This window comes from Gorilla gorilla, chromosome 7 (genome assembly GCF_029281585.2).
Source record: "Gorilla gorilla gorilla isolate KB3781 chromosome 7, NHGRI_mGorGor1-v2.1_pri, whole genome shotgun sequence".
Classification (NCBI taxonomy): Eukaryota; Metazoa; Chordata; class Mammalia; order Primates; family Hominidae; genus Gorilla; species Gorilla gorilla.
This window is the reverse complement of record NC_073231.2, coordinates 26699415-26713444: the sequence shown is the minus strand read 5'-3', so window position 1 is coordinate 26713444 and position 14030 is coordinate 26699415. Positions and strand designations below refer to the sequence as shown.

At 38.9% G+C, this 14030-nt stretch overlaps 1 protein-coding gene and 1 long non-coding RNA gene across 5 annotated transcripts in view; one reads left to right on the top strand and one right to left on the bottom strand.

Annotated features, from left to right (window-relative positions):
• The window catches only part of PPP3CC (protein phosphatase 3 catalytic subunit gamma), a 103817-nt gene that overhangs the window by 24851 nt on the left and 64936 nt on the right, over window positions 1-14030 (bottom strand). For all 3 annotated transcript variants that reach the window (XM_031013659.3, XM_031013658.3, XM_063709129.1), the window contains 2 exons: window positions 5084-5229; window positions 2887-3026 (listed from right to left, as the gene is read on the bottom strand). In XM_031013659.3, the coding sequence (XP_030869519.1) occupies window positions 2887-3026; window positions 5084-5229 (286 nt within the window). The remainder of the gene's footprint in view (window positions 1-2886; window positions 3027-5083; window positions 5230-14030) is intronic.
• LOC129524191 (uncharacterized) overlaps window positions 1-14030 on the top strand; it is a 99009-nt gene that overhangs the window by 29411 nt on the left and 55568 nt on the right. For both annotated transcript variants that reach the window (XR_008667904.2, XR_008667906.2), the window contains exon 3: window positions 6898-6950. This is a non-coding gene — a long non-coding RNA (uncharacterized lncRNA). The remainder of the gene's footprint in view (window positions 1-6897; window positions 6951-14030) is intronic.

The window sequence follows — 14030 nt, the reverse complement described above, 5'->3', positions numbered from 1 at the left end:
GCTCTTTATTTTAAGCAATGTAAAAAGAAATAAAAGTTAAATGATTTCATCACATTAGTCAATGGAAAAGTTGGCATGGAGGAATGAAAAATGGTTTTTGGCTGGGTAGGGCTCATCCCTGTAATCCCAGCACTTTGGGAGGCCAAGTAGGGAGGGTCACTTGAGTCTAGGACTTCAAGACCAGCCTGGGCAAAACAGCCAAGACCTTGTCTCTACAGAAAATAAAAAAAGCAGCTGGGCATGGTGGCACATGCCCATAGTTCCAGCTACTCAGGAGGCTGAGGCAAGAGGACTGCTTCAGTCCAGAAGGTTGAGGCTGTAGTGAGCTGTGATGGTGCCACTGCACTCCAGCCCGGGTAACAAAGAGAGACCTTGTCTCAAAAAAAAAATAAAAATAAAAATAAAAAAAAGAAGAAGAAAGAAAAAAAGACTGTTTACTATCCATCTGACAAGGGATTAATAACCAGAATATGTAAGGAGCTCAAACAATTCAATAGGAAAAATCCAATAATCCAATTTAAAAATGAGCAAAATATCTGAATAGACATTTCTTAAAAGGAGACATAAAATGGCAAACAGGTATATGAAAAGGTATTCAATATCACTGATCATCAGAGAAATGCAAATCAAAACTTCAATGAGATATCATCTCACCCAGTTAAAATGACTTTTATCCAAAAGACAGGCAATGACAAATGCTGGTGAGGATGTAGAGAAAAGGGAACCCTCATATCCTATTGGTGGGAATGTTTAGTACACTACTATGGAGAACAGTTTGGAGTTCCTCAAAAAAACTAAAAACAGAACTACCATGTAATTCAGCAATCTCACTACTATGTATGTATATAAAAGAAAGGAAATCAGTATATTGAAGAGACATCTGCACTTCCATGTTTATTGCAGCACTGTTCACAATAGCCAAGATTTGGAAGCAACCTAAGTGTCTATTAACAGATGAAAGGACAAAGAAAATGTGGTACATATACACAGTGGAATATTATTCAGCCATAGAAAAGAATGAGATCCTGTCATTTGCAACAACATGAATGGAACTGGAGGTCATTATGTAAACTGAAATAAGCCAGGCACAGGAAGACAAACTTCACATGTTCTCACTTATTTGTAGGAGCTAAAAATTAAAACAATTGAACTCATGGAGATGAGAGTAGAATGATGGTTACCAGAGGCTGGGAAGGGTAGTAAGAGGGGAAATGGGATAGTTAATGGGTAGAAAAAAACAGTCAGAAAGAATGAATAAGACCTAGTATTTGATACTGTGAGATTTAAACAACGGAGTGACTATAGTGAATAATAATTTAATTGTACATTTTAAAATAACTAGAAGAGGCCAGCCACGGTGGCTCATGCCTGTAATCCCAGCACTTTGGGAGGCTGAGGTGGGTGGATCACTTGAGGTTACGAGTTCCAAACTAGCCTGGCCAACATGGTGAAACCCCATCTCTAAAAAACACAAAAATTAGCCAGGCATGGTGGTAGGTGCCTGTAATCCCAGTACTCGGGAGGCTGAGGCAGGAGAATTGCTTGAACCTGGGAAGTGGAGGATGCGGTGAGCTGAGATCACACCAGCCTGGGCGACCGAGCAAGACTCCGTCTCAAAAAAGAAAAAAAAAAAAAAAAGGTGAAAAAAAAAAAAAAACAACAAAAAATAAAATAACTAAAAGAGTATAATTGGATTGTTTGTAACACAAAGGATAGATGCTTGAGGTGATGGATACCTCATTTACCTTGATGTGATTATTATACATTGTATGACTATATCAAAATATCTCATATAACCCATAAATATATATACCTACTATATACCCACAAAAATTTTAAAAAATATTTTTTTAAAGAAAAAAAGGTTGTTTAGAAGAATGCTAAAAGCAATGGCGAAATCAAAGTTTCATGTGTGTGTGCATGTGTGTATTCTAATGAACACATTATCTTAGCCAATTAACAGAGATTTTTAGGGAAATAAATATATGTATTATTTGCCACAATAAAATACTGGGATTAAAAATAATTTAGATTTCCAACTTCTCTATGTCTTCCTTTTTTTTTTTTTTTGGAGACAGAGTCTTGCTCTGTTGCACAGGTTGGAGTGTAGTTGCACAATCTTGGCTCACTGCAACCTACACCTCCCAGGTTCAAGTGATTTTCTTGCCTGAGTCTCCCAATTAGCGGGGATTACAGCCGTGTTGCCACCACATCTGGCTAATTTTTTTATTTTTAGCAGAGATGGGGTTTTGCCATGTTGGCCAGGCTGGTCTCGAACTCCTGGCCTTAAGTGATCCGCCTGCCTAGGCACCCCAAAGAGCTGGGATTATAGGCGTGAGCCACCACGCCCTGCCTGTCTTCCTATTTTTGAGTGTCTAATCATAATGAAAGCTCCTGTGAAATTTAAAACTACAGCCAACTTCCAGGAAGTGTACTGGGCTTAGTTCACAATGTCCTGTTCTTTTTATATCTTAGTCTATACTAGTGGTTACAAAAGTTGCAGAGCTTTTGAAAATACAATAGGATTCCTCTCAGACCTAGTGTATCAGAATCTCTGGGGAAAGAGCCAAGAAAGCTTTAATTTTTTTTTAAAAAGTGTATAGATAATGTTTAGGAACAAATAGTCTAGGTCACTCAGAGTCAGACAAAAATATCAGAGCACTGCAGGATGTCCAATCATGTTTTGTGTATTACACTTCTTAGGGCTTAATACCTAAGAAAATATAAAAAGCCAACAAACAAACAAGTTTCTTGCCTCCTATTAATCGAAAAATTAAACAGGAGTGCTTATACTACACAGATTTGAAATATAAAATGCTGAAAAATCATCTGATAAAATGAATTACAGTTTCCTTTCATAATTTTCGACCTCAAGGACTAGCTTACCTGTAGAAATAAGAGCACCCTCGGACAGTGTTGTGGGTATAGTGCTCCAAGGTCTTCTCATTGCCATAATCCTCTGAGGGATCAGACCAAAGCAGGTCACACACAGGTCCAAAGGCGGGAGGTTCCGTAAACCTGTCTAACTAGAAGACACACAAAAGCCAAAAGAAAAAAATCAGGAGAGCAAAAGGCTTCTTGGAAACTAGTATGTGTCAAAGAAAAACCCCTTTCACCCACAAGAATGTATTAAGAGAGAAGCCAGTGTGCCCCTAAAGGATTTTCCTGCAAGAAAAGGAACACTTAACAATTTTAGATACATAATTTTTATTATTTTTCTGCAATAAATTTTTTTTTTTTTGAGACGGAGTTTCGCTCTTATTGCCCAGACTGGAGTGCAATGGCATGATCTCGGCTCACCGCAAACTCCGCCTCCCAGGTTCAAGCGATTCTCCTGCCTCACCCTCCCTAGTAGCTGGGATTACAGGCATGTGCCACCACACCCGGCTAATTTTGTATTTTTAGTAGAGATGGGGTTTCTCCATGTTGGTCAGGCTGGTCTCGAACTCCTGACCTCAGGTGATCCGCCCTCCTCGGCCTCCCAAAGTGCTGGGATTACAGGCGTGAGCCACCGCGCCCAGTCTGCAATAAATTTTATAAACATCCCTGTCATCTAACCATACTGTAGTAAAAGACCCTCTTACATCCTAATCGTAAAGCAGTACTAATTTAATTCAAATGTGAAATCAACCACTATAGAGATATACTATTTTAGAAAGACTATGACTATATAAAATTAATTTTAATTGTCTAGATGAGCCAATGTTACCATGAGAGCAGAAATGTTTTACAATGGTTCTGTTCATTGCAAACCTCATTCCAGTGGAGATTTCTTTACTTTAAAGAATGCTAATTTTGTAAGGGTGTTTATCCTTCCCAGTCTATGCAGTTGAGGTATTTCCATATGAGTTATTAACTTAAGCCTTTAGTCACTGCTGCTTTAGTTGAAAGCATAAAAACCAAGAGAAAACAAGTAATAGAATAGCTGAATGCCAAGAAGAGAATTTCTACTGCGTGAAAGAGCTTTTTATTGATACAATTGATTCAGAATTATAAAATTCATATTTTACTATGTAAAAGAGAAATGCTGGTTACTTAAAAGACAGTAAGGCAAGAGGAAAGCCAGTACATACAGGTACACCCTCTTACCCTGAGGAGACTTTCTTCAGAGAAAATAGTTTTATAAACAGAAAAATTTTTAGTCTCAGTACCTGTAAGAGAGGATGAGTATCTATCACTTTGATTAAAAAAGACAGAGAGACAGGTAGAAGAATTCAAAGGTAGAGAAGATAAGACAACCATGTACAATAAAAATTGGTCATCTTTTTCCATAATGAAGATACAGAATCTTGGAAATAATAATCACCAAGGAAGGCAAGTAAAACAATGAAACCGTATCATCTAAAATGTCAAAGCCAATGCATTTCGGAGCTGGCAGTGTCCTCAGACCATCCCTTCCAACTTCCTCATTTCATAGAGAAGAAATGTGACTAAGAGGTTCAATAACTTGTTAAGGTTACACAATTAATGGCAGGACTGTGATTAGAACCCTGGTTTCCTTCCTTTTGCACTGTGATATAATTCAAAGTTTCAGGACTGTACTACAAGAATGTTAGCTTTCTAGTTGGTAAAAACATAGAGCTCATTAAAAATTATAATTTGTGGTAGGTACATATCAAAATGTTAACAGTAGTTATAGTGATGAAATCAGAGGTAACTTCCATTTTCTTACTTTTCATTATCTATATTTTAAAGATTTCAGCTAAAGATATACTGGTTGACTGCAATAAGAAACAAATTTTAGGCCAGGCGCGCGGTGGCTCACCCCTGTAATCCCAGCACTTTGGGAGGCCAAAGTGGGCAGATCAGTTGAGGTCAGGAGTTCAAGACCAGCCTGGCCAACATGGTGAAACGCCGTCTCTACTAAAAATACAAAAATTAGCCAGGTGTGGTGGTGCGCACCTGTATCCAGCTACTCGGGAGGCTGAACCAGGGAGGCGGAGGATGCAGTGAGCTGAGATAGCACCATTGTACTTCAGCCTGGGTGAAAGACAGAGACTCTGTCTCAAAGCAAACAACAACAACAAAAAAACCCAACACATTTTAAAAATATACCCTGTGAGAATAATAAAAGATTACTTACTTTCCTAATGTCATCTAAAGAAGTAATTTCAGGTGACATTCCTCCATGTACACAGAGAAACTGCTGGTTTAAGAGGGCAGCAAGAGGAAGACAGTCAAATGTCTCCATACAGGCATCATACACCTGTTCCGAATATTTGATTCGACCTAAGAAAAAAGGAAAACCAGTCAACGGAAGAACTAAAACGTATCACATTTGAAAAAGGATATAGGCCAGGAGAATATGAAGCTACTTTAGAGCCATTTATTTTAGATGATTTGAAAGCACAATTATCTTTGTAAAGATACTTTTGAAAAGTTGGGATAATAGGTTAACAATACCTCTCTCCTCTTAAAGACAAGTGTGACCTTGGATTAACTTTCCAGCTCTGTTGCTTGGAAATGTGATAAGGTGACTGTCCACTGTGTTATTAGGCAACATGGCTTGTGGTAAAAATTACCCAGTTACCTGGTGGGAAGCTATAGCTTTGGGCTCCTCTGAAGGTAGTTTTACAACACACATTGACACTTTTGATGCACGAGGCTTCTATACCAGGATGGCTCCCTCATCTTCCCACTGTGGATATTTCCTTGTACCTGAGCTGGTGAGAAGATGGGAGGGGGCAAGAGAGATGGAAAGCTGCTGGACTGCGGCATGCACTCCTGTGAGGACCACTCCACTGAAAAGGAATGCCCAGTGCTGCCCTTCCTGACCTATATCCTTCTAAGTATATGGATGACAACTAGGGTCCATGGTAGTCTTGTGAGTCTGAATATTTTATTGGGTCTTAAAGATCTCTTAGGGGTGTTGAAGATATATAAGTGGAAACTGGAGTCTTAAGAGACATCAGTAAAATGTCAATAATGTTTTTGCTCATAATTTTTAAGGTCTGTAAACAAATTATGTCTTGATTCTATTTTCTCTAAAAACATTTGGCTTAAACTGGTGTGGTGGCTCATGCCTGTAATCCCAATGTTTTGGAAGGCTGAGGTGGGGGGGATTGTTTGAGGCCAGGAGTTTGAGACCAGCCTGGGCAAAACAGTGAGGCCTCATTTTTTTTTTTTTTTTGAGACGGAGTCTCGCTCTGTCCCCCAGGCTGGAGTGCAGTAGCGGGATCGTAGCTCACTGCACCTCCGCCTTCCGGGTTCTTGCGATTCTTCTGCCTCAGCCTCCCAAGTAGCTGGGACTACAGGCACATGCCACCACGCCCGGCTAATTTTTGTATTTTTAGTAGAGACGGGGTTTCACCATGTTGGCCAGGCTGGTCTCAAACTCCTGACCCCGCCATCCGCCTGCCTTGGCCTCCCAAAGTGCTGGGATTACAGGAGTGAGCCACTGCGCCCGGCCAAGGCCTCGTTTTTACAGAAAATTGAAAAACAAAATTAGCTGGCTGTGGTGGCACACACTTGCTGTCCAAGCTACTTGGGAGGCTGAGGTGGGAGGATAGATTGAGCCCAGGAGTTTGAGGCTGCAGTGAGCTACGATAGTGCCACTGCACTCCAGCCTGAGCAACAGAGTGAGACTCTCTCTAAACAATAAAAAATAAATGTTTGGCTTAATATATTTTGATGTGGTTGTCAACGTGGGGCTACAGAATAAAGAAATACATCAGTGGGTGGAAGGAGGAGTCTCTACAAATCTCTGGAAAGGAAAAGTCATGAAATAATAGGTGGGAAACTGGAAAATGGGTGTTTAAAGAGAAAAAGGAATATTTTCTTCTTCCTTGGCCTTGGTTTCAAAAAGTCAAGCTGTGCTCAGGGATGTGTGTGGGTAGAGAAGACCAGAAATATAGTCAGGCAGCCCTGCAGAACCGTGAGCTCCTTCTCCTCTTTCAGGATTCTGGGAAGATGAGGTGGCCTACAGGACCAAGAGACCAAAGCTGTATCGAGTGAGTCAGACTATCTAGTTGGTAATTATTTCTGTGTTTATTTCCTTTTTGTGATCTCTAAGCCTTTAGAAAGACATATTTAAGGATCAGAGCCTGGTCCTGGCAAGGTTTTGGGGAATAAAGTGAAGAATGATGGGTCCAGATTTGGGCCAGACTGCAGTACTATATGGGTGGCAGGAATGATTAAGAGAGAGATCCCTAAGGAAGGTGTAAACCAGTAGACCACGCTTGAGGTTGTAAGGCCTTCCATCCCTGAGTGTGAAGATTTCTCTTTAACGCCAATACTGGTGATTAGGGTTTGAGTTCATTAAGGGAGCCTGTGGGTTTCTTTGAGGTTTTCAGAACATTTTGTATTGCTGTTGTAGCAGTCAGCATAATCTATTCCACAACATATGCTAACTTTATTGGGAGCTCAAAGTTAATAAGAACCATGTCTTATGCATCATTGCCTCTCCTTACAGTTACATCTTTATACTCTGCTTTGTTTTAAATTTTGCCCATTTCAAAGTAGATCCAGCATTGGCCATAAAGTCTGTTGGAAGTAAAAAACAAACAGAAAACTCTTTAATTTATGGTCAGTGATTAACTTTTTCTCCTGAAAATCCTAGGAACTAGAGTTCCCTCTGTTGCCAGTGTCAGTAAGGAATTCCTCCATGGGAGTTCCACACTTGAATATAGGTAGGAATTTCAATTACTTATTAATTTATGCTCCATAACATCTTACATTGATAAATGCCTTTCAATCCCAAGAATGACTCAAAATAATTCCTTAGCCTACTTCCAAAAAAGAATGCCAAGTCTGGACAAGTAAGGAAGTGTATTGTCATTTTGTAAATTAAAACAGGAGGGCAAAAATTAAGCAAAAAGAAGTTCATGTTATATTAATATGTGAATAAAATAGGCTATGAAATATTACCATCTTTATTTTTTCAAAGTATATGAATTGCATATATAATTACCAATATTTAATTTTCTGAGGGGTTAGACTGACAATGGTATCTATATTTTTCTTAGTTTAGCTGTTCTTTCTTTTTTATGATGAATATGTAATCTTTATATAATAACATTTATTATTATACTACCTTTAAAAAAATTTTTTTTAGAGACAAGATCTTACTGTTGCCTAGGCTGGAGTGCAGTAGTGCAATCATAGCTCACTGTAACCTCAAGCTCCTAGGATCAAGTGGTCCTCCTGTCTAATCTTCTAAGTAGCTGGGACTACAGGCGCACACCACCACACCCAGCTAATTTTAAAAAATTACTTGTAGAGACAGGGTCTCGATATGCTGCCCAGGTTGGTCTTCAATTCCTGGCCTCAAGCAATCCTCCTGCCTCAGCCTCCCAAAGTGCTGGGATTACAGGCATGAGGTACTGCACTTGTACCTGGCCTATATTACCTTTATTATTTAAATGTATTGAAGGCTCATGATGTGTCTGTCAGTGAGTTAAGCATTTGGCATGGCATGGTGGTGAAGAGAATGGAGTCTGGAACTTGTTGCCTGATTTGAAGAACTGCAGCCCCCTCCACGTACTAGCTATGGGACCTTGGATAAAAATTTTAACTCTCTGTGCCTTGGTTTCCTTATCTATGGCCATAATAATAATAACACCCTAAATAGTAGATTCAGGGTTGCTGTGAGGATTAAATGAATTCATTTATGTAAAATACGCAGAATAATGCTGGCACTTAGTCTATACTATGTTGTGTTAACTGATGAAAGTATTTAATACTCACAGAAACCCTGTGAAGTAGGTATTATTACTGTCTTCATTTAAAAACTGAGGAAATTAGGCTTACCTGCCCAAAGCTACAAGCTAGTAACTGGCAGAACTGAGACTTAAACCTGTTCATGCTCTTAATGACCCTCTAATATTCCTCCTAATCATTATTTTTAAATAAGATTTTGAATAGGAGAATCTAAATAGCCAAATACATAATTCCCAGAGGTTAAACTAGCTGATTCAAGTGCTTTATTTTCAAGACAAATTTTAGGATATATTCCATAAAACAGTTATTTCTATAGTGAAGGGAAAATGCACTACAACCACAGGATGACACTGATACAAGTTCTAACTAGTATCAATAATACAACATTAACAAAACAAAATTTTCAACAAAATTATCTGAAAGCAATTTTGAGAGTCAGCACTATCTGCAAGAAATCACAATCTGGTCTAGTTACTGATGATATATTTGTTTCAATTTTTATTTGCTTTATTTATTTATTATTATTATTGTTTGAGACAGGGTCTCATTCTGTCACCCAGGCTGGAATGCAGTGGCATTATCATAGCTTACTGCAACCTAGAACTCCTGGCCTCAAGAGATCCTCCCACCTCAGCCTCCCAATGTGCTGGGATTACAGGCGTGAGACATACCTCAAATTTTTTATGTTTTATTTATTTTATTTAATTAATTTATTTATTTATTTGAGAGACTGGAGCGCAGTGGCACAATCTCGGCTCACTGCAAGCTCCGCCTCCCGGGTTCACACCATCCTCCCGCCTCAGCCTCCCGAGTAGCTGGGACTACAGGCGCCCACCACCACACCAGGCTAATTTTTTGTATTTTTAGTAGAGACAGGGTTTCACCGTGTTCGCCAGGATGGTCTCAATCTCCTGGCCTCGTGATCTGCCCGCCTCGGCCTCCCAAAGTGCTGGGATTACAGGCTTGAGCCACTGTGCCTGGCCCCAACATAGCTCAAATTTTAGAAGCCACAAAAGGGTATAATGTGCCTCCTGCCCTCTCTCTGCAGGTAACCAATATTACCAGTTTCCTGGGTGTCTTTACAAAGATGTTCTATGCATACACATGCAGACATATATGTTTCTTCTCTTTCCAAAACATCCTTTTGGTTTTTACATAAATGATAGCATATATGTACTGTTCTTTACTTGCTTTTTGTACTTAAGAACATATTTTGGCTATCATGCCACATCTTCAGATGAAGAGTGGAGTTAAGAATATGCCACCCCAAAATACACCACTCTGGCACACTGACAACTTCAAGTTAAAGGCACTTGAAAAACCACACGTACAAGAAGATCACTCTGGCCTTCATGCTGTTTCTTCTTCTCTTTTTTTTGAAATGGGGTCTTGTTACATGCCCAGGATGGTCTCAAACTCTTGGGCTCAAGTGATCTTCCCACTTCAGCCTCCCAAGTAGCTGTGATTACAGGCACATGCCACAGTGCCTGGCTCATGCTGCTTTTTAAAAGCAGGAGATGAAATTCCCATTTGAAAGATGCCCTCCCAGAACAATAGACACTGAGACTTACTTAAAAATGGAGGGTAGGAGGAGGGAGAGGATCAGAAAAAATAACTACTGGGTACTAGGCTTAGTGCCTGGGTGACAAAATAATCTGTATAGCAAACCCCTGTGACACAAGTTTGCCTATATAACAAACCTGCACATGTACCCCTGAACCTAAAATAAAAGTTAAAAAAACAAAAAGAAAAGATGCCCTCCCTGTACTAGAAGGAAAATAACATTGTTATCACCAAGGATTAATAGTTGAGACTGAATTCAAATAACTCTTATCTTCTAGCCTCCTCACATCATTTAGTTACTTTTTCACAACTTACTACTTTTTGTCCGATTCAGCATGTAAGTGTTCAACTCTGAGTCTCTGGATCTTCATTTCCTTATAGCGGCTCCTATGTCATGTAGAACTTATATTAAATAAGTTTATATGCTCTTCTCCTATTAATTTATCTCATGTCAATTTAATTCTCAGGCCCAGCTGAAAAACCCTGAGAGTAAAGGTAAAATTTTGCCTCCCCTACAGGAGAGCTTTGTAATTTTTTTAACATTTACCTAGTATTTCGCTTTATGGATATACCACAATCTAATTAGATCAATCTTTTGCTACTCTAAAAAATGCTGCAATGAGCAATGACAAACAATATTTATTTTTTTAAAAAATCCAGTTGTCATAACAATACTGCTTTCATTAGTAAAATTACAGGAGTTTCTGGAACTTGTCAGTAAGCTATTTAACTATACATTTAAAAAAAATGGTTCATGGAAGGGCCGGGCACGGTGGCTCACGCCTGTAATCCCAGCACTTTGGGAGGCCGAGGCAGGTGGATTATGAGGTCAGGAGTTCGAGACCAGCCTGACCAACATAGTGAAACCCTGTCTCTACTAAAAATATAAAAATTAGCCAGGCGTGGTGGTGCACGCCTGTAATCCCAGCTACTCAGGAGGCTGAGGCAGGAGAATCGCTTGAACTTGGGAGGCGGAGGTTGCAGTGAGCCCAGATTGTGCCACTGCACTCCAGCCTGGGTGATGGAGCGAGACTCCCTGTCAAAAAAAAAAAAAAAAAATAGGTTCGTGGAAATAAGAAATTCATTTACTTTAGAAACTCCGATCCAGAGCTATGAGCTTGGACCCAGAGTATTTATGGAATAATATAAACACAAGGTTCCTTCAAAGAAAATAAATAAATAAATACATAAAAACATAAAAATAGGCTGGGAATGAGAGCTCGTGCCTGTAGTCCCAGCTACTCAGGAGGCTGAGGTGTAGGGACCACTTGAGCCTGGGAGGTTGAGGCTGTAGTAAGCTATGATTTTACCAGTGTGTTCCAACCTAGGGAACACAGCAAGATGGAAGGAATGATGGAAGGAAGGAAGGGAGGGAGGGAGGGAGGGAGGCAGGCAGGCAGGCAGGCACTATGTTTCTTGCTTTCTAAATACATAACAATGAAGAAATATTTTTGCAAAAACAAATGATATGTCAAAAATTAACTGTTAGGGGTTAGGCATGGCAGCTCACATCTGTAATCTCAGCACTCTGGGAGGCTAAGGCAGAAGGATCGTTTGGGGAGTTCAAGTTCAGCCTTGGCAACATAGGTGAGACTCAGTCTCTACAAAAAATTTAAAAATTAGCCAGGCATGGTGGCACACACCTACAGTCCCAGCTACTCGGGAAGCTGAGGCAAGAGAAACACTTAAGCCCAGGAGTTCAAAGTTGCAGTGAGCTATGATTACACAATTGTACTCAAGCCTGGACAACAGAATGAGACCCTGTCTCTTAAAAAAATAAATTTTGTTTAACTGTTAGACAAAGAAAAAATAAATGTTTGAGGCGATGGATACTGCAGTTACCCTGACTTGATAATAATTATACATTGTATACATATAGTAAAAATATCACATGTACCTCAAAAATATGTACAACTATTATACATCAATTTTTTAAAAAAGAAAAAAAAACATTATTACTTTTCCATAAAGAAATGAATATTTTTTAAAAAATCTCTGCATTATAAAACAATTTAAGATTGATACAAGAAAAGCCTTCACCCACCTCCCTCTTAAAAACATGAACAAGATTACAGCTGCACAGTCTGAAACTAAGCCTCTCTTACTAATGATAAGATGCTAGTTCTAAAAGCCACAGTGGCCACTGAAGAGAGATCAGCTTATCAGTAAAAACACCCATGCAGAGCAACACACATGCTCTCTCCTTATACAGGAATAAAATTTTAAACTTATACTTGAATTTGTGTGCTTGTTCCAAGATTTATTTACATTTCAGATGCAGCATTATAATAAAAAAGAAGGACTATCTTGGTAGATAGGAGAAAAAGAAAGCCATCAGGTTTAACTACAGTTAAATCATGTGAAAAGCAAATAAAAACCTGAGGTAAGAAATTCTGGGCAAAAGGAGATACTTAAAATGTTTCCAGGACCTATTGTTCCATCTTCTAAAAATAGTCTGTCAAAAAAATCCCTGATGTTATTATTACACATTGCATCCCTGTATCAAAATATCTCATGTATCCCATAAATATATACACCTATTATATACCCATAAAAATTAAAACTTAAAAAAAATTCTGATAAGACAGAAGAATAATTAAGAAAAATGTCACCTAAAAAAACCTCTGAAACTTAATTCAAAACAAAGGCAGCCATAGGCAGCTTTCTTCACTACGTATCTACTCCTAATTCATAAAATTAGCTTTTATCGAGTATTACATTCCAGGGCATTTGTTAACCGATACACATTATTTAATTTTCCCAGGTAAGAAATGAAGGTGTTAAGGAATACCCTAAAATTTGGTTTAGAAAAATAATATAAAATAAAATATTTCCCATTTTTGTATTTGGTGAAGTGGTTCCCAAACGACAGATAGTAGAAGCTTCCTAAAGACTCCAGAGCCGTCATTCTTAACCAGCAGCACACAGCTGAACTACCTTGGGTGCTTACAAAGCTTTTCAAATGCTTGGGCCCCAAATGGGTAATTTTTAAATTACCAATTTGAAAAATAATAATAATTATAAAAGTAGTACATAGTGGTGGTAAAAAATAATTCAAACAATACTAGAGAAGATATAAAATTAAAAGTAAGCCATGCGTGATGGCATGCACTTATAGTCCCAGCTATTTAGGAGGCTAAGGCTGGAGGATTGCATGAGTTTGAGACTAGCCTGGGCAACATGTCAACATCGCATCTAAAAGCAAACAAACAAACAAAAAAAACAAAAAAAAAACTCTAAGTCCTCCTAACCCAATGTCCCACTGTTAATGATTTCTTCTGTACATTATAGATTTTTAATTTACAAAGGAGATGACCATTTACATGCTCTGCAAATGGCTTATAAAATATCTTAGCATCTCTCCATATCAGTACATATTATGGGTCTACCTTGGTCTCTGTCTTTTGTTTTTGGAGACAGAGTCTTGCTCTGTCACCCAGGCTGGAGTGTGGTGATCATAGCTGACTGCAGCCTTGAATTCCTGGGCTCATGCAATCCTCCTGCCTCAGCCTCCCAAGTAGCTGCAACTATAGGCACATGCCACCACACTCAGCTAATTTTTAAATTTTTTGTAGAGAAAGAGTCTTACTGTGTTGCCCATGTTAGTCTTGAACTCCTGGGCTCAAGCAATGCCCCCATCTCGGCCTCCCAAACTGTAGGATTATGGGCATGAGCCACTGCAACTGGCCACCTTGGTCTTTCAATAGCTGCCTAGCATTCCATTGTTCAAAGGCATATTATCACTTATTTCATCACTGTCTTGTTGACATTTAGATCACCTTTTTGTTGTTGTTGTTGTTGTTATAATT